A 20,876-nucleotide genomic window follows, 5' to 3' on the forward strand; every position below is an offset into this window, starting at 1 on the left:
AACACCAATTACTTTGTTGTTTGTACATTATTCTTATCTTTGCTTTTATTTGACACATGCTAAATAGTTAAACCTCTTCAAGCATGTAAAAGCTGTTAAAATTAGTTCACAGCCAAAAAAGATGCATGTACATGACCATGATCATGATGAGAACTGGTCGTAGTCCTGCTTCCTGAGAGACAAACAGAGTCTAACGTCATGTTTTTGCTTGTTTGCAGATGAAGTTACTGAACCTGTACATCAAACGGGCCCAGACGACCAACAGCAATAGCAGCAGTTCCTCGGACGTCTCCTCTCACAGTTAATGGACGGAGGCTTTTTGTCGTGTTTGGAGACCCTGCGGCTGGACGGCTGTCCAGGACGTAGCCGCGCTTCTTCTTCTTCTTCTTCTTCTTCTTCTTCTTCTTCTTGTCCTCAGACTCCTCTATCCTCTGAGCTTCCCTCCCTCAGCATCATAACTCAAACTCCACTGTGGCGCTTTTTCCCTTTGTTTTGAGGGGATCCTGTCATTTAGTTCCTCCTCCTCCACCTTTGCTCTGGAAACTTTTGAATGTAACTGTGGATTGGGTTTTAAGACTGGTGGAGAGAGACTCGACATATTTAGAGTTTTTTTTTTTTTTGGATTGCTTCATGAAAGAAATGCACTTTCTCTTCCTCAATGCCTCATTTTCTTTTTTTTTTTTTCCTCCTCTAAAACGGGAAGCCTGTTTCTCCTCCTGCAGCCGTCACACATTCGGTGGAAGAAGAAGAGGGAGAGTTCATATGAGATTCAGCAAAAATATTCTCATCATTGTGAAAGAAAATTTCTGTCAAATCAACTACAGTTTGGGATGAAATGTCATTTGGCTGGCCCAGTGATGGTAATAAGCCCAATGGTTTTTGGGATGAATTCTGTTTTTGGGGGAACATAAAAACCAAACATTGATTGAAAAAAAAAAAAAAGAAGATATGTTTAAGGGAACAATGACAGAAAATAGAAAGTACTGTATGATAATTTTTAGTTATTTTAATTTTATTGATCATGATCTGAGGCTCAGAGAAGCCTTTACTTTGTTTTTTTTATGTTAATTTGTAATTAAGAGTGGTGTAATAAATTGAATCCCCCCCTTTCATAAAAGATAACTTTTCATCTACAGAATTGACAATCCTTAAAATTGATATTTAGTTTGTTTAAACTGCACAATTAAAAGTTATCTGACTTCGTCTTAAAATTCACAATCAAGCAGAAGGTAAAAGTCTTTAAACAGTTTGTGTCGCCTGTATTTTTCACACTGAGCTTTTCTGCATAAAGCTCAAAAAAAAAAAAAACGCGCTTTGTGTTCAACACGCTTCTCATAAACAAGAAGACGCCATCGGTTTGCCAGTTAGTAACTCCGCGAGGCTGAGGAGTGACTCTGTCTGAAGAGGAGGTCCTTCACTTTGTAAATACTGCAGATGTTTTCCCTGCTCGGAGTCGGGAGAGAAACCAGCGATCCGAGACAGACGGAAAAGACATGACCAGGCCTTATTCACTTTACACACACACACACATATACACACACTATGTCTCTCGACCGGGACGGCAGAGAGTGGTGAATGGGATGTACAGCACTGTAACTCTTGGCTCTCAAGAAAAAATGTGAATCTTGTAAGAAAACGGACCCCAGCAGTGTTCTCGACCCGTGACGATGCAAAATACAGTATTAGTTGTTTCCCTTCCAGTTCCCCTCCACGTAAAACCACAGCTTCTGCAATAACCGCAAACCCACAAATAAAAGTATTTTGTACATACACTTTTTGACCACAGCTTCGCAAAAATTTTACATAATGTCCAAAAAAAAAAGAAAAAGAAAAAAAAAAACAGAAAAGTGAACAGGTTGATTATCTCACTTTTTTCCGCACGTTAGCAAAAGTAGCTTGCATGCAACCTGCAGCACATGTCAACATAGGTGCTGGTTTTTTGAAGGGCCCCGGGTGTTTTTTTTTTTTGGCTGTTAAAGTGCACTTGTAACATCATCATATTACTCATCTCTGATTTTGGGTAGAAGAGGTAGATTTATAAAAAAAGGTACGGAACGGAGCGCCGTGTTGGGTTTTTGTTGTCGGTGCGTTTTAGCCGATTGCTGGAAACGTTTACCTCTGGGCGCCGCTCTGATGTTTGATTTCAGTGTTAAGTTTAAGGTATTAAATGATATGAAAAAGCTTTAAAGTGTTTGATGCACTGCAGTCTCTCTTGAAGCTGATTGGTTTCCATAGTTTTCACCCCATGGTACCCCTTAGAGATACGAGTCCAGCCCTGACCCCCCCCCCCCTCTGATCAGATTTTTATTATGAGATAGGATTAAGTTTCTATAGAAGGGATCTGACTCATCATGCTTTCTAAATTCTCTAAATTTGCAAGCAAATGTATCATCATAAAAGAGGAAATGTTAAGGTATTCCTGCTTTTCTTGTGGACTTGGAGCGTGAAAGACAATTACTGTACGTAGCCATCGTTCTACCTGAGTGGTGATTTCATTGAGGTAATCCACTGCAAACGGGCCAATTCTTCTTATTTAAGTTAAATGAATGTACAAATTTTACATGTGTGTGTTAATTTGCTCTTTTTACATGATGTTTGTTTTACAAAATGGTATAAAGTTTTGAGTATTGGTACTGAAAATGTTCTCAGCCCTGTACGCTCTTGTCATATATGCCTGTCTGCACTCTACTACGTGACTTTTTTTCTTTCACAGTTTCGGACCATTAATCAGTCAGGTTTTGTTCTCAAACGAGAAGGGAGGGGGGGGGTGGAGGGGGGGCTGCTTCCCAATTACAGCAGAACTGTAGTTGGCGTGAGGGGAAAGTTCACAAATCACCAAACTGCTGGTTGCTAGCATCTGTTACCACATTGCTGGTCCTATAAAAAAGACAAGATGGTATTCCTTGCAAACTGTTCACTATGCATGTTATACAGCACACTGTCTTTCTTTTGCCTCAATCGCTCATGTAATATTCATACCTGTATTTATATATTTTATTTTATTTGATCTTATTTTATTTTGTTCCCTCATGATAAACTGTACAGAAGGCTTTTTTTTTTTTTGTTAACATCCACCTGTGATAGATTTGCAACAATGTAAAACTGTTTGCTCTAGAAATAAACAGACTTAAGAGTTGATCTGGAGGTTTTCTGGAAGTTCTTTTTTTAGATCTTTTTGTAAGATTTATAAAGAGTCAATCGAAGCTTGCTTCCTATTATCTTCCCCGTGCAGGTTGAACCTTGCTCTGTGACTCCCACCGGGGCACTAGCAGTAGTATTGCCCAGTTGTCCATCCAGTTATGAGCACATGCATCTGAGCGCTGAGGTGTGCTTAGCTGCTCAAACATTAACCTGAGCAGACTTTGAGATGACCCGCTCCTAATCTCTGATCCTTTTGAGGAGCGCTGAAGAGACCAGACAGCAGCAGCATGTTTAAATTACACATGCATGTTGAGATTAAACTGGTATAAAGCAATAGAGGATAATTATATTTACTACCACTCATTTAAAGGCTACTTGCCCCCGTCTTTGTCCCCTGAAACCTGCGTCTGTTCTCGTGTTTGTTTTCCAAACTGTACCTCCAAACATCATTACCCTAAGTGAGTTTAAAGTCTAGCTTTAGGGCCATACTGTTGGCAGAGTCAACAACCGCTCAAATTAAGCAGCTACTAATGCATCAACCCAGCTAGACATTGGTGGTGGGAGGTGTGGCCGCACACTCCGCCTCTCAAAGGTCATCCAAGGTATGCTATTGGTGATGACATCACCGGGGGGGATATAAGAGCTGGGCGGTGAGGTTCGGCTGCAAAAACCTCTCAGCTGAAATCTGAGGAAGCAAGCGAGCCTGTCAAGTCTGTCTCCACATCTTCCCTTGTGGTCCTGGGACATAAGAAGACAACGCACTGGAAAATATGCTGTTCTGCCATTCCCAGCCTGAGTCCTACCACCAGCACTCTGCTAGTTACATTAGGTAAAGCACAAGCCATGTCGACAAGCTTCAGAAACTTGTGGATTTCAGGCATCTGATAAACGTTTTTTCCAACAACAGGTTAAATCAAATAGTCAGTGCAAAGCAGTGATGTTTGATTGACTTGCAGAAGTATCTATAGAGAGAATATGCACAGATGTAGAAGTGCTCATATGGCTTAAAGTTCATTTGAAAATGTGCAGATTTGCAGTGATTCTGCCTCCAGCAGCACATTTATTTTGAAAATTCCTTTCATTGTCTCATTTTAAAAGAGCACTGCATTCAAAACCCACATTTAGACTTCACATACAGATCATATAGAGCTCTATTCATTTACTGCTAATACACTTCAAATGAACTGTGCTAGATGAGAAGCGTTTCTTGTCACAACAACCTTTTGTACCTTTGTTCCTGTGATTAAATGATTAGATAAAAAAAAAGAAAACTGGACAGTCACCTTTATTATCTTCCATCTTTTCCTGGGACGTGTCCTCATGCTCGGCTCCTCTTCTTTTCCCTCTGCTCTCTTTCAGAGAGGCCTTGGCGCCTTTCTTGAAAAACGAAGAAGCGAGACTTATGGCAGAAAATGGTGTCAAGAGGACGCCATTCCAGTATATTCTGTGTGCAGCCACCTCGCCGGCTGTGAAACAGCAGGAGGAGACTCTCACTTATCTCAACCAAGGTAGCTATCTGTCCTGCCAGTTGAATGTCCACAGTTGACTAAATGGACTGGAGCTCATTTTGTTGCAGTCCCAGCAGCAGCAGGTTTAGATTAAAGGTCCAGTGTGTAAGATTTAGTAGCATCTAGCATAACGGACTTGGCAGAAATGGAATATAATATTCATAAGTATGTTTTAATCAGCGTATAATCACCTCAAAATCAGAGTCGTGTATTTTTTTTAGCTTAGAATGAGCCCTTTGTATCTACATAGGGAGTGGATCCTCTTCCACGGAGCCCGTCATGTTGCACCACCATATTCCTACAGTAGCCCAGAACAGACAAACCAAACAGTGGCTCTAGAGAGAGTTTCACAGCCAACGTAGGTTCTCCTACACACTGGTCCTTTAAAGCCTGCTGATGTGTCATTTCAAATCTATTAGAGGAGAAGACGTTTAGGATAAATGTTATGATGACTTAAATATGTTCTTGCAATTTGAAACCCTGGAACATAGATGATTGTCTCCAAAAGCCAGAAACCAGAGAGCGTAGACTCGTGTATGGAGTCATCAAGATAATAAACCTGGAACTGTCCAAAAGACAGAGTTTAGATGACAGATGAGCTTTATTCAACAACAGAATAATCAGAACCTGATTCTCTTTGCTCTGACTTTTGAACTTCTGGATTTTATGCATCAATGACAGGACTTCAAGTCTAAATTTTCTGGTTATATAGAAGGAAGGAAAGGCCAAAATAATTAGATTATTTTTTTATGACACTGAAGTTAAAGCATTAAAATGTTAAACCCTGAAAACCATCTGGATTTATGTGGTTTGAATTCCCAACTTTTAAGTTTGTTGCAAGTGGTCCAGTTTCAAAAATGTTTTTCAGGTTCACAAATTAAAATAATTCCAGTGTCTGAGGTTTTTGGTCTCCTCTGAACTTCTCTTTCTTGGATGATGTGACTCAAAGGATGTAACCTGATAGGACAGATGTGATCAATTCCCTCAGACTCGATTGATTATTCTTGATAGCGGTGCTGTCTGAATTTAACCGATCCAATTTAAAGCAACCTGACTTTGGAAAACTGAAAACCTTGTGTTTTTGTGCTGTTTTACTATTTTTCTTTTTCAGAAATACGCAAATTCCCATGAGATGGTAAATGTGAGAGACATGAGATTTTGCCCATTTATTGGACATTGTGTGCAAGTGCTGCCCAAGAAATATGACCCCAAACGGCCACATGGTGGCGCTATAAAAACAAAGTTTAGGTTTTAGCCGATAACTTTTGCACCATAAGCTTCCCAAACAAAATTCTTTTTTTTTTCCTGGAATCTGTAGGTCCATATAAGCCATGTCCATTTGCGCCTAAATAGATTTTACGCCATTTAGAATTTTTTGAAAAACACATTTTTGACATCTCCTCCTAAACCATAGTTCCGATTGCTACTTAATTTTCTGTGGTTCATTATTGGACCAAGCTTATCAAAAGTGTATAATGTATAAATGTATAATGTATAATGTATAATGTATAATGTATGTATGTATAAAGCTTGTTGATATATCACATTCAGTTTTCAAGATATTGATCAATGAACTTCAAAAGGACATGGCTCAATACATAAATAAAACAAAGTCAACAACCGTTATGCTAACCATCACAAAAATCGCAGGATATTTCCACAGAACTACCTGAAACATACGCTAAAATTTTCATTCAAATCGACCACTAGGGGGCGCTACAAATGCAAAAAATGGGCGTGTTATAACACAAATCAGAGTATCAATCAGAAATTGTTTGTCCAGTCATTACAAAATTCACAGGATATGTTTCATCACAATGTTGTGTGTAAAATGTGTGTAAAACAATTTTGAAATCGCTCAATAGGAGGCGCCACCAGTTCCAAGCACGTGCCTGGGCCTGGCGCCAATTTGGGCATAAATCAAGGACAGTTTGTCCAAACATAATCAAACTTGGTGGATATTTTTGATTAAGCTGTTGAAGCTGTTTCAGCTATCTTTTTTTTTTCTTTCTTTTGTTTTTTTTTTTTTTTTTTTTTTTTTTTAGAGGACTTGTATTTTGAGATCACAATTTGACAAACTGTATTTGAACTTGAATTTGTGAACCCTAAAAAACAAAAATGCAATAGCAAATTTTTGAAACCATTTTGAAACCACATAAATTCAAACTGATGGATTTCATAGTAAAATAGTAAAATATTTCAGTGCTATAAATTCAGTGTTATCTAAACATCAACATTAAGTATTTTGGCCTTTCTTTGCTTCCATAGATTCCTGACTTTAGGAGACAGTTGGTAAAGGTCACACATAGAAACTGGGCTGTCTGCAACCACCATGAGATTTGAAAGTCGTTTTCATTTTAAAATGATAAACTGTCCAATCAATGATTTATTCGTGCAACATGAGCTCCTACATGTGTGTAAATATGTCTTGACTTTCATCTTCTAATCTAACTCCCTCCTTCCTTTCTTTTTTTCCCCTCTTTTTTTCCAATTCTGCATTTTCCTTTCTACCTCCCATCACTCTCTACAACTGGAACCTTCTGATTGTTTCTGTCTCTCTTGTTGAACAGTGACATTTTTTTACTTGTGCTTTATCTACGCTCTGTTTATCTACAAGTGTGCCCTGCTTATCTGCTGTACAGTAATTTGTTTGGATTGAACACTTGCTTGTAACATGCAACTTTTGGCCAACGATTACATCGCCATGAAAAGATGTGGCATTTATTGATTAGGAGTAAATTACAATCAGGATCTGTAGCTTAGTTTTATGACTAAGCTGAAAAAGCATTGACAGTTAGTCTTACAGTGTCCCACTGTAATGATATCCTTGTTATATTAAACCGAATGTTTTATATTTAATCAGGATAGAGAAAGTTTTCTTTTGGCTGGCGTTGATATCTGCCTTTAAAAGGTTTCTAATTTGACTCAATTTCTATCTCCACTGCCCCTCTTTTCTGACTGATTTCCCATTTTTCAATTTTAATCAGGTTTTTTTTTAATGTTTTAAAATGTAGGTCAGTCCTACGAAATCCGTATGCTTAACAGAAAACTAGTGGAGTATACAGATATAAGCAGCAAATATGTAAAGGTAGGTGTAAGGTATTATGTTTGTTTTTTGTTTTTTTTTAACTTTCACGTGACCTCTTCCTCTTTCTTCTTTTATCTGTTTTTATGTATCCGTTTCCTGGTTTGTCACAGGTCCCTCGACCCTCCCTTCCACTTCAGGGGTGGGGTGTCGACCTTGGAGAGCTTGGTACTATCACCCAAACTTACCTTTCCTCTGTCCTAGATTTCACACACACATACAAACACACACACACAACAATAACTTCACACTTACATACACACCTTCTCTATGGTTCATCTTAAAGGGCCGTTCCAGTGGTTTTGAATGTTTAAGTCTAATATCTGCCAGTCATTTCCCAAAACATGCAATAAAAAAAGGTTGATAGAAACAGCAAGATATAGATGTAGTGAACACTTAACTCACATGACTGATCAGCTGTTTGCATCCTCTCAGCCAATAGTAGGTGACATGAAAGAACAATTACAACCAATTGAATCAAATTCTTGAAAACCTCTTTCCATTTTTCTCTCGTAGATGGTCAAGACAACTGGTTTTATTTCCTTTTCACAACTTCTTCTACTCTGTTTATTACAGCCATGCATAACGTAGCCTATACCGCCAATTTCTGACGAAACTGCACTTTGTGTAACCTAGTTTATTCGCTCAAAACCAGTCGACGGAAACGCGCCTAATTCACATTTTCTTTGTTTTTTTTCTTTCTTGTGACATTTCAAACTAAAATCAGTGCAAACATGCGTTTCATTATGATGCATTAGCTATGATGAGCAAGTTTTCAAGTCTCTGCGAGTAGATTTTTAATAGCGTCCTGAAATGAACTGAAACCAGTGGGCCTCTGGGAGGTAAAAAGGGAAGAAAAATAACTTAAAAATGACAGCAACACTTGCATTAATTGGGAAATGGCTGCTGGTCATGTAAGTTGTAGGATTTTCTGGACTGATTTTGCAAAACCACTGGAGTGATCCTTAAAGATGCCATTCTGCCTCTGTCTGCAATACTGGGACTTCTAGGACATCTGTATACTTGATTTATTTCTGGAAACTTTGTGTTTATTTAATAGAAACATTGCCTTTATGTCATTGCTCTTTTGCGCACCATTCACTGCTGTCATACACTTTCATTTTCATCATGCAGGTTGTTGTGACATGCACAGCTAATGCATCTTTTAAAGTATTACCTAAATTTCAGACGGGAGTCGAAAGTGACTCCATTTATTGCACACTCACTTAAGAGCAAGGAGAGGTCATTTTATCTCATTTCTGTACGAGTGCATCCACTTGACGTGTCTCTGTCGTCAGGCGTCTGTTGCCTGAGACTGTAATGTTAGCGGTAGCATCCTAGAAACACATGAATGGGACAGGTGGCATCTATGCAAACACATGACGTGCTGGTTCAGGGCTTTTTGAGTTCTGGCGTTCAGTCATGCATGATCATCCCTCTATAAACATCCCAATGGTACATGTTTTTACAGGTTGTATTCCATGCCCTGGCAGGATTTAAAAAAAGGGTCACTCCTGGGATTTAATATTGCACTTTCATGAAGTTAGAGGACTCACAAGAAGAAAAAAAAAAGGCTTTCTGGGTAACACTTTGCTTTAAGCCCCCTTTTATAAGTAATATATGAAAAATTAATAAATGGTTTATAACACACTATAATGTGGTTGTAAGCAGATGTAAGGACATTGGTAAGTGTTTATTAATGTACAGTATTTGTCAACAAGACTTTTTTTTAGATTATTGCAACTGTATTTTTACTATTTTCATTCATTATCTGTTTATACATCAGCCTCCACTGATGGTTGCCCACAGGAGGAGTTATAGTACATTAATAAACACTAATATCTCTAATAACTACATTCTAGTGTGTTCTAAACCATTTATTGAATGTTTACAATAGAGGGACTTACAGTAAAAAGCCCAATCCAAGATAAGCCTGATGACATCACTATGACATCAGAGGATACATAGAGGATATTATACCGATGGTCTCAGGCTGAGTACTCCTCGTCACAAGTAAACAAAACTTCATGTGTAAAATTGTTGGAGTGGCCCTTTAATTGAATCCTAATCTATAAACAGGGACAATATTATTTTTGCTGTTGTTTGATTATGCTGACTAGATAAATCATTAGCCAACATTAAGTTGCCCTGCAATAGATGCAGTAAACAGGATTCATACATGGACTGTCTGTGTTCAGGGTTCCCACATGCCTTGAACGTTATCTAAAAAGGTACCCTGTGGAGTTTCCGACCTCTAATAGTACTATGGATTTGCGTGTTATGCTGTTTTTTTTAATGGGTGGGTCCTGTCTTGTTCGTCGCATGCCTGTGTTTTACAGGAGGGCTGTAATACACCAAGAAACAGGAAAGAAGATGACTGCGAGCTAGTGAACATGGATGTAAACCATGCAGGATTTAAAATGTGTTAAAAATCAGATTAGCAAATGTTTTACGAGGAAGGAAATTTATTCAATACGTCCAGTGAGTTTTGGTGAGTAACACTCAATGCAAACATAAGTTTTGTTTGATTACAAGAAAACTCCACAGGGCACCTTTAAGTCTTCTGAGCTTTGGGACATTCATAGATGGCCTTGAAAGTAGTTTTTGGTGTCAAAATCGTTCTTCAACCCAACAAGATCATCAGGCCTCCGTTATATCTGATTCTGATTGTGCCAGACACCCCAAATTTTTAATATCACCAAACAAGACTTTGAAAAGTGCTTAAAAGGTCCCATAAAATTGTATCATTATTTGCTTAATGGGATGTATTTCCTGGAACAGGTCAGTCAAAAGGGAGAAAGATTCGATAGAATAGGCAAAAAGCCAGGATTATTGAAAAAATTGGTGTTTTCAGTTACATCCACTAGTGCTCTGCGACATCTGTTTTCCAGGAACTAGTCATTTTACAGGAGCCTCAAATGTCCATTTCATGGGATCTTGAACTTTATTGTCCAAGTGAGTGTGGGAACCCTGATTTTTAGGCGGGGAGTCACTGTCAGAGCTGCATCTCACAGGTACCACATGTGGCTCATTCACTCCCCCCCTTCATGAAGTATGACTTCTGTATGTCTGGCAGTAATGGAGATGAAATTCACTCCACCTCCTTACCCTTGCCTCATGAAACTGCCTCAGTTTGTTTCAATGAATAAATGAGGGGAGCCTATTCGCACTTTGCCCAACAGTCCGGCTGTTTGGCCACGTGCGAGCTGCCCCCCTGCTCAAGCTGTAGCTGTGCTCCGTCCTAACGCCTGATCCCTGCCTGTCCACAGAGCATTGTACGCGTGGTGTTTCATGACCGTCGGCTACAGTATATGGAGCACCAGCAGCTGGAGGGATGGAGGTGGAACAGACCGGGAGACCGAATCCTGGATATAGGTGAGCTGATTCTACCAACACATGACTTAAGATACATCACTGATATGACTTCTTTAGGTTTGTGTTTTATTCCCCAGTGTGACTTTAATGCATGTATTTGTTTATCATGGATGTCCCCAGTGAGAATCAAGCTCTTAATCATGGTTGACCCAATAAGCTGTACAGACTGACTGGTGTATGATGTATTGCTGACCAAAGTACAAGACTCAGGTTGTTCAGAACCATTATTCATTGGCTTTCATATATATTTATAGTTAACATTCCTGGTACTTCTTAAAAGCAGCTATAATTGATATTTTTCATGACGATGTGAAATGTGAGAGGTGTGGCTCGTAGTGATGAACCCCAAAGGAGCCCCCAAGTGGCCAAAAAAAAAAAATCAGTTAATGCAGGTTTGACCTTCAATGTTCATTATAAAGTAAGTAACAAACAAAGTTAAGGAGACACACACAAACTTTGGCAGAAAATGATGTGTTCAAGCGGGACTCCATCACTCATAGCAAGATGAAAATATGACTGACTGGCTCATAACTTGCAGATATCCCGCTGTCAGTGGGGATACTTGAGCCACGTTCACACCCTCTGCACCTCAACACCATTGAGTTCGTCTGGGATCCCGTCAAGAACGCGTCTGTTTTCATCCAGGTACAGATAGATTCCAGTCAAACGTATGTGAGAAGCCAGCGTCATACCTTCATATAGCAGAATATTTGAGAGATGTTAATATATATGTAACAGACTAACATTTTTCTTCTTTTCTCAGGTGAACTGCATCAGCACCGAGTTCACCCCCAGGAAGCATGGTGGGGAGAAAGGGGTGCCTTTTCGAATCCAGGTGGACTCTTTCACCACCAATGAACAGGGGGAATACATGGAGCATGTCCATTCCTCCAGCTGTCAGGTCAAAGTCTTCAAGGTATGAAGCTTGTCTGGCCAACGTCGTCGGCATGTTTGTGTTTCACAAAGTTATACCGTACTTTAATAATCAATTTGGCTGTATGTTTGATCAGAAATGCAACTTCATCTATCTATTAAATGTTTATATATTTCACTTCTAATGTCTAATTTTTCTGAAAGCCAAAAGGAGCTGATCGCAAACTGAAGACAGATAGGGAAAAGATCGATAAAAAGTCCCTACAAGACAAAGAAAAGTATCAACAGTCCCATGAGACCACCCTGCTAAAAGAGGTGAGGCATACTGTGTTCTTTCTCTGGCCACGTTACATAACAGAGCAGATCTGAGGAACCTTTGTTTGCTTTCATTATGTCAGTAGTGCTGTAACTTTATTGATCCCACAGTGGTAAATTCTTGTGTTGTCTTGATATTTATCTGATCTCATCAGCACTGAAGACATACAATCATTATGCTTTATTTCATATCTGGTTTTGTTTGACAGTCAGAATGTTTTCCCTCATCTTGTTTTGCTTCCCTGCACACAGGACATTTTAAACCAGTACTACGTCACTGTGTGTTAATATTCATTTTGAGTCATTCTTTATAAACATGTGCTTGCTTTGGTGTCGAGGTCTGTCAATGATTGGGACACTTGGTGCGTCACTTTAGTGTCTCTAAACGTCAAGTGACTCAGCAGTTTCTGCTTAAACTTTTATCTGGTTTGTCATTCAACTCGATGAAAAACAAACCTGATCAGAGATGAAGCAATTAACTGTATACTGAACTGTAGGTTTGGAAATGAAGTAAAGAGAGGAAGACAATGTTTTCACTTTGGGTTCAAAACAAAGATAGAAAAACCCAATGTTACCAAACATTTATTGCGCAGTACTTTTAGACTGAGCTGTCAAAATCTTTAAATCTGCATTCATTGATTTATTTTTTTGGCCACTGGGGGGCAGCATTACTCTCACATATTTTCCCTTTTAAAGTTGTTTTAGCAAATGTTTTTGCAAAAACATGCCAATTCAAAGACCAACATTAGAGTTGTGTTTCTCTGTTTCCTCCTCTACCTAATCCTGAGTGAAAAAACCTTTAGCTGTTCACCAGCTAATTGCAAACTTTGTCTGCTCTTTGGTTCTAGGTAGGTAGTGTAAACAGTTTTGGGTGGGTTTTTACAGCTTCTGCCCGCTGCAGTTGGAAATGAGGTTGATGAGGGAAGAGATTACAGGCTGGGCAACTAAAATTAGCTAAAAGAGGCTAAAAGTCTCCATAGAGCTGAAGGGAACTGAGTTGGGTGATAACTCTTTGTTGATTTGTGATTAAAAGCAACAACTTTTACATTACACATAGTAATTTGTTCCATTGTTAGTACAGAAATATTGAGTAGTGCAGCTTTAGTAATATAGTTTTAATATTTCATCATGCCATTTCTTTTGTGCTCTCTCTCAAGTGTTCACCCTGGCCTGATGCCCTGAATCTCACCAGCCACAGCACCAGCAGCACTCCATCTCCAGTTTACCACAGCTCACCAACTTCCTGTAGTTTTGCAGATGGGTGAGTCATCATTCACACTGGTCACCATTTTGTTTGTGCCAACATAATTTGTCTTGTTTAGTAGAGCTCTGCAGATAAAGCCGTAGATTAGAGTCAAACCAGTGACAGTTGCATTGGTTTTCAGGTGTGATTAAGACTAAAATATAAAAAAATATTATTTGGTTTGATGGGATTTCAGTAGCTTTGTTGACAAAAGTGATCAAAAGGCAGAGCAATCTGTAAGAATATTAGTGATGGAGCTCCCTCTATAGGTGCTTACCAGGATTACTCCAGAATCCTGAGAAGAAAACTAGACTCTTTGGTCATTAAAAGAGCAGACAGATGTGTTTCAGAGTAATAACAAACAAACACAATACTCAACCAATGACCCCAATCTGTTCTTTCTTCCTCATGTGCATGTTTGTGTAGCAACTGTTCTCCAAACCAGCAAGGGGAGCTGCTCATGCCCGGCTGCTCTGATGTAAGTAACGGGGAACAGTGCAGTGTGAAAGTGTTAATGTTGCTCTCTTATTCCTTTTAGGCCATTATTTGGAGACAGTGGATGCTGTGCTGCTATATTCATTTCAAGGGCTCTTCTTCTTTTTGACATGTAGCACCTTCTGCCATCGTCCTCGCCGCAGGACACTCAGCAGTGGCTGCACCGTCACAGGTTCTCGCCTTTCTCAAGGCTCTTCACCAGCTTCTCAGGTAACATGGGGGGTAAAAAAAAAAAAAAATCACATTTTGATCCATGGAACAAATAGAGACTCAATCACAGGAAAACATTTTGAGGACTTCTCTGAATTACACTTTCTGTAAAATCTATAGCTCTTTGGAAGAGATAAGACTAAGAAAGAAGTGATTTCTGTTGGTTTGTCCATCCCAGCATCAGATGAGTTTACAGGGACACATAGAGCAGGCCAGGAAGCACAACCAGATTTTCTTATGTTGTTGCAGGTGCTGATCTATTGAGGATGAGCAGGGAGGATCTGATCCAGATCTGCGGCCCAGCGGATGGTATTCGCCTCTTTAACACGGTGAAAGGAAGGTGAGACATCAGAATCAGATTTACTGGCCGAATATGTTTATCCATACAAGGAATTTCACCCTGGTTTCTTGTGGTTCTCAAAGCACTCACACACAACAATACAAACAGCCAGAACAAGGACAACAAATCTGAACAAAAATCAGTGAATATAAACATATTACTGTTATTCACAAGGAAGTAGGTGAAAAATAGATACATAAATATGGAAACAACAAATTTACAACGACATACAATGTCTATATTAGGGATGTACAGAGGGCCCAGTATTTGTATTTGTATTTGTTGAGACAGCAAAATTATTTGTATTTGTATTCAAATAAAAGTAGAAAGAGGCTTAAAAATCCTGTTTTTGTTTTTTTACGCCTCTAATTTTAGAAAATTAAAGTGTTACAATAAGTGTTCATTTGACATGGGTTTTTTTTTATCCCGAAAACAAATAATTTTTAAAATATTTGTATGAAACAAATATTCTTATAAAACCCACTATTTGTGCTTTGCCGAATAATGTATTTATATTCGGGCACACCCCTAATCTATATACAGGTAAAACAGTTTCTGTAAATTGTAAATAGGATGCAAATAGTGCAAAGGTGTGTGAGAGTGCAGGGACTGCTGAATGTAATGTAATAAATAATTTTATATATATATATATATATATATATATATATATATATATATATATATATATATATACATACATACATACATACATACATATACATAATAGGTGGTTATGTACAGTACATACAGCCTGTTTAAATATATATTTAACAGCACTGGGTGATATGTATACATGTTATTGCACATTTTGTATTTTAAACGATTATAAATATTTATAATTTGTAGGTACATAGGATGATTTTGTGTTACAGGGTTATTATACAGCAACTGATTTAACTGTTCATCAGCGTGCACAAAGAAACTGATCCTGTGTTCTGGTTAAATACATTAACATTTAATTAAAATACATTTCTAAGTGCTCAGACAAACTACATGTGCTTCATGCAGCGGCTACATTTGGTTTGTTCATGGAAAATGGATGCAGGGATTTTATTTTATTTTTTTATTTATTTTTTATTTATTTATTTGTTTATTTATTTAACAGGGACAGTGCACATTAATAAACATTGCTGTAAATGTGCCAGAGTTAGCAAAGAGGCTATTTTTCATCTGTAGTCCCCTGGACGGATGTTACAGAGTCGCCCTAAAAACAGAATATGAAAATGAGATTGAAATTACAAAAAAGGTACTGAGGTCATTTATGAGCATGCGGAACAATTAATAAAATGAAGAAAGAAGAACATATATAATAAAAAACATCATTCAGGACATCCTTAAAATACACAACACAGACTCATGATACAAGATATGCAAGACAATAAATACATGAAGATATTAATGTTAATAGAAGAGTAGATTGAATAAGATCACACTGAGCTGCAGTGTTAGACACTAACTAGAACATGCAAAGCAGAAGCACAGATACAAAAATCATGCACAGTTTATGTAAAATACATAAATTAGTCTGACACAATAAAAGCAAAACCACAAAACGACATGCATGCAGGTACATGAAGGCAGACTGGCGGTAGCAAGATAGCGACAGGTGACAGTAGACAGCAAGGGAAGTTCAGCACAGACAGACTGAGGACAGCAAGGTGCAACTAAGTCTTAGAGCTGACAGAGCTGAGTACTAATTAACCATTTCTTTAAATGAGCTCTAAATGAACTATACGTGCCCAGTTCTCTAATAGTTGCTGGGATGGAGTTCCATTCTAGTTCAGCTTTAACAGACTGACTGAAGGTACTTTTTCTCTCTTGTGAACCCATATGCAGTTGTTCTTATGTTGACGTGATGATGATAATGAAAAAGGGATGTTGTTGCTGCTTCATTAGACACAGCAGGGTTATAAGAAACTGGAAGGTGTGAAATTTATATCATCAATGCTAGTGTGACTCAGATCTCCTTCTGTTAAGATGATGTATCCTGACAAGCCCAAGTAGCTGCTAAGACAACGCCCATCAGTCTTTCCCCGAAACGTGTTTAGTTTCCTTCAAAGTCCCTTTTCTGTGCCTATAATACAGTAGATTACAAACTGGGAAAGCTGATGCAATATTATCCAATCAAAAATTAACACAACACCTGAATTTAAGTCCTGAAATCTTGTATTTTCCAGGTATATACAGCCCCGTCTTACCATCTATGTGTGTCAGCAGCAGGTCAGAAATCAACCTGTCATCAAGCCGGGAGGTGTCGACAGTAAGTGCACATACTGTATAACATGATTCTTATTATTGTCTTCTTATTGTATGCCACATATACTGTAAGAACATGTTCAATAAGTAGAAGAGTTACTCTGCAAGTTTGTTTAAATTGGTGTGTAATCATGATTTTTTTTGTACTGTATTCCTTCATATGTGTGCAGTCCAGAGTGGAGATCTATGCAGGAGTCATGTGATTAATTCTGACCATATTGATTAGATCATCTCTTATGTCGGATTCATTTAAACACTCCTTACAGTTCCTACATTTTTTAACATAATTTGAATGGTGTTATCATTTATTTTGTGTTCAAGGCATCATGGAATTTTATGAGGAAGTGTTTTACAGATCTAAATTCTCTGTGGAAGTAGTGAAATAACAGGAAATGTTTACAAATAAGCCACTATACATCAAAACAGCACAACAATATCACAACATTTTGAAAATTAATAATGTGATGTAATGAAGTCATGGAGCTGTACATGAAGCCCTCTTGTCTCCGTTGACTTCCCCGCAGTCTACCACGCTCTGTACCTGGACGAGCTGACGCTGCTGGACCTGTCTGAAAAGATCGCAGCGCTGTACAGCATCACTCCTCAGCAAATTACACACATCTACAGACAGAAACCCAGCGGGATCCATGTCTTAGTCTCTGACGAGGTATCTGTCACTGACACTAACACTTAAAAACTCCATTTACAGCCTTTTACAGATAAGTGTTCACGCTTGTTTAGCACTGTTGAACTGGATTAACACCTGACATAACGGGTTGAAGGCTGTCCTGTTACTTATGGTGTAGGCTTTGATTTATAGTTCAGGATTTCATCCGTTAATAGCAACACTAGACAGGTTGGTAATTTCTGAATAATTTACCAATAATTTCCAAGACGTATTCTGGAAAGAACTCTGTAATTTAGTGTTAATTACATGGAAACTAGAGAATGTGTTCAGCTGCTATACTTAATTCCCAATATTTGCCTGCATAAGTTCTCTTTTAGACAGACAGTGAACATCAGTTAATCTAAAAAAAACTTGAAATGTGTCTACAAGAAAGTATACAATCAAAAAAACATGGAGTAAATGAGGAGTAAATGAAAAAAAAATCTTTCAGGGACTGTTTTCCTTTTAAGCAGCAACAATTTACAAAGATCTTTTCCTGGAGACTCCTTGGAAATTAAATGAAATGGAAAATATCCTGAAATTATGGACCTGTACAATAAAGCATTACCCAGATGTAATGTACATGATCAGGCCTTATCGTCCATTAATTATATTCCTCACAGTAACTGCGATTACATTATTATAACCAGGTATCTGTCTCATTACTGAATATGAGTACTGAGGAGCAGCAGATTACTCCTCATCAGTCTCCACCAGCATCAGAAACATCAGCAGACAGTTTTTGCAGTACCAACACATTATAGATCTCCCTTTTGACCTATTCCTGCTGCTACTTCAATATAGTAAAAATAGAAAAGGAAGGACATCCTTTCATACTATGAGGCCAACTTCGTGTGATGAAGATTGAGACATTTCAGGGTCATTACAGACACATGTAACCCTGCAGAGATACAGCAACCAGGTTTATTTGTTCCCCCCTGGTGAAAAAAAAACAATGGCATCCAGAATTACAGCCCTAGATTTACAGAAACAATAAAAAGTACAAGCTCCACTGGTAAAGCTTTTCTCCTGAGCTGACTATTTAGCAGTTCTAGGGGTGTTTCAGACGATGCTACGTGAGTGTATGTAAGACCTTCAAGAAGACACATAAACTTGAATGTGAATAAATACAATATTCGTAGGCAGTGGACAGAGCTTTCTCTATCATAGCTGCTAAAATCAGGTTTACAGATGGGACATCAGGGTTTATTTTACCTGCAGGCGGACATTTTTAGAGTTTTGATATGCAGCATTTTGTAAAAGTTGATCTGTTCATTTCAGATGGTGCAGAACTTCAGGGAGGAGACAAGCTTCATTATCAGCACTATAAGCGGTCAGTATTTTTTTATAGACAACCATTAATTTCACCATTTCCTGTTAAACATTTCTTATCCATACATCCTGTGTAGCTAGATTATTCTTAAATTATCTTTTACTTGTTTTCTGTGACCCAGGTGAAAACACAGACGGCTACCACATCGTGTTGAAATGAGCAACATCAAGAGCTTCACAGTTTCAGCTTAGAAATCAGTGGAATTGTACAGATTGTATATAAAAGTCTCTCTAGATGGAGATATGTGACATTTACTAAGATTTACAGTACAATAAATTGCTCTTAAGCTTTCAGTTTACTGTTGATCTTGTTGTTTTGTTTGGTTTTCTTTAATTTTCCTGTTTTATGTGTATTTTTGTGAAGGTACTGATTCATGTATGAAAAGCCTTGTAATTAGTGGTAAACTGTGCTGTATTACTTGTCCGTGTGTGTATGTGCATTTCTTGCTTACAGACCATTAAATGCAAGTCAATGACTATTAGGAGTAAATATCACATATGACGATGCAGACGAATAGAAAAGACAAATGAACAAAACTGTATTATCTTGTTTTAATGTAATGCAATGTTGCTGCTCTGTGTTCATGCTTGTCCCAAATATGAAATGATGTGATGTAGTCAACTGACTGTTTCTGTTGCATATAGTATGTTTGTTATACAGCCTCTTTCCGAGATGAAGTGTAATGTAAAATTTGGAAGAAGTGAGATGTTTATGCGCATAAGCCTATTGTATGTTTAAACAGAGGCTCTATGCTGCAGTTTGGAGGATGATTTTCACCGCCATGGCTCTATGAGTGTATTTCATTTCAAATAAAGTATTTTGCACTGTTTTCTATAGGTCCTCACAGCTGACTTTATTTAGATATGTGAAAATGCCTGTTAGACTGCGAGTAAAACTAGGAACAAATATGGCCTAATTAACTGTTGGTGATGCTTTAGATCACAGCATAATTATTACAAATTTACAGTGTAGTTTTTTGTACTAACAATGTACCAGAACAGTATGCACCGATACATACATGGTGGTACAAGGAAACATGATGTGAATACAGGGAATAAGGGGGTAACAATCCAGTAAATTAAATAATTTATACTGTTGGTATTTTTTACTACAGGGTACCCGTTCTAATATTACAGGGTAGTATAAAAACTAATGAGCAACAAAGCTTGAAGTTTGGGGGAAAATGGTGTAACGAGTTCTGGAGCACTTTATAAATTTGAGTACAGAATGTAGAAAAGCTGTTTTTTTATGAGAAGGTTTCTACAGTAAATACAGCTGAACTGAAAACAGCCAAGACAGGTGTAGATGATTATATGTCACAGTGTAACTGTCATGGACTTTCAGCTTTGTTGCTCTTTAATGGTCATACAGTATCCCGTCATATCAGAATAGATAGTTATAAAATACTATCAGTATAAATTCTCTTATAATTTTACCCCCAAACACCAGACTGTTGTTCAGTAGGTTCTGTACCTTGTAATATTAGAATAGATACCCATTAAAAATACCTGCAGTGTAAATTCTTTTTAAGTTCCCAAATTGTTACCCCCTTACTCTCTAACATAACATCTTGTTCCCTTGTACAGATATGTATCTATAATTATGCTGTACGTTGCGGGCTGTGATCTAAAGCATTACCCAACTGTTGAATGCTTTTATGTGAATGCTGTAAATGTAAAGCAGTCCACAGTCATGTAGGCGTGTTTATTAAAGCTCAAACAGACACTTCTCCCCAGCATCATCAAATTCACATTCAAATTCAAGCTGCAAATGTTCAGAGCAAGAGGTATGGCCTGCAATGAATCCTGATGGTGTTGTGCTTGTGACTTTATGCAAATATGTAAAACACAAATGAAAATGATGAAAAAAATGCCGCTTTTTTATCATAACTTTATTTGTATGGATTTCCTTTAGAATGTCATCAGGGCTGCTGTGTGTATTTAAAGGGAGAGGAGAGTCCCTTTATGTTTGATTCACAGGTTGTAAATCTAATTAGGCAGAGAATTATTTTTTTTAAATCACATTTATTATGTTT

At 37.9% G+C, this 20,876-nt stretch overlaps 2 protein-coding genes across 2 annotated transcripts in view; both read left to right on the forward strand.

Moving 5' to 3' along the window:
• Nucleotides 1-3,136, forward strand: part of clasp1a (cytoplasmic linker associated protein 1a) — a 95,116-nt gene extending 91,980 nt beyond the window's left edge. Inside the window, exon 42 of the mRNA XM_067602917.1 lies at nt 219-3,136. Within this exon, the coding sequence (XP_067459018.1) occupies nt 219-305 (87 nt within the window). The 3' untranslated portion in view covers nt 306-3,136. The remainder of the gene's footprint in view (nt 1-218) is intronic.
• A 650-nt stretch (nt 3,137-3,786) lies between these two features.
• Nucleotides 3,787-19,670, forward strand: tfcp2l1 (transcription factor CP2-like 1). Its single transcript, XM_067602918.1, has 15 exons — nt 3,787-3,970; nt 4,501-4,649; nt 7,664-7,737; nt 11,004-11,109; nt 11,648-11,754; nt 11,873-12,025; nt 12,187-12,297; nt 13,455-13,558; nt 13,967-14,018; nt 14,152-14,245; nt 14,495-14,585; nt 16,763-16,845; nt 17,366-17,508; nt 18,790-18,841; nt 18,963-19,670. Exons 1-15 carry the CDS (start codon nt 3,912-3,914, stop codon nt 18,998-19,000), a joined length of 1,416 nt encoding a protein of 471 aa, XP_067459019.1. The 5' UTR covers nt 3,787-3,911; the 3' UTR covers nt 19,001-19,670.
• Nucleotides 19,671-20,876: the final 1,206 nt, after the last annotated feature.

The sequence above is a fragment of the Thunnus thynnus genome, chromosome 11 (assembly GCF_963924715.1).
Source record: "Thunnus thynnus chromosome 11, fThuThy2.1, whole genome shotgun sequence".
Taxonomy (NCBI): domain Eukaryota; kingdom Metazoa; phylum Chordata; class Actinopteri; order Scombriformes; family Scombridae; genus Thunnus; species Thunnus thynnus.

Excerpts from the sequence above, each read along its gene's own strand:
- tfcp2l1 (XM_067602918.1), top strand. The coding sequence starts at position 3,912 with ATGCTGTTCTGCCATTCCCAGCCTGAGTCCTACCACCAGCACTCTGCT. Across the intron at positions 3,971-4,500 it reads CACTCTGCTAGTTACATTAG|AGAGGCCTTGGCGCCTTTCT; the intron begins GTAAAGCACAAG and ends GCTCTCTTTCAG. Across the intron at positions 12,026-12,186 it reads GTCAGGTCAAAGTCTTCAAG|CCAAAAGGAGCTGATCGCAA; the intron begins GTATGAAGCTTG and ends TTTTTCTGAAAG.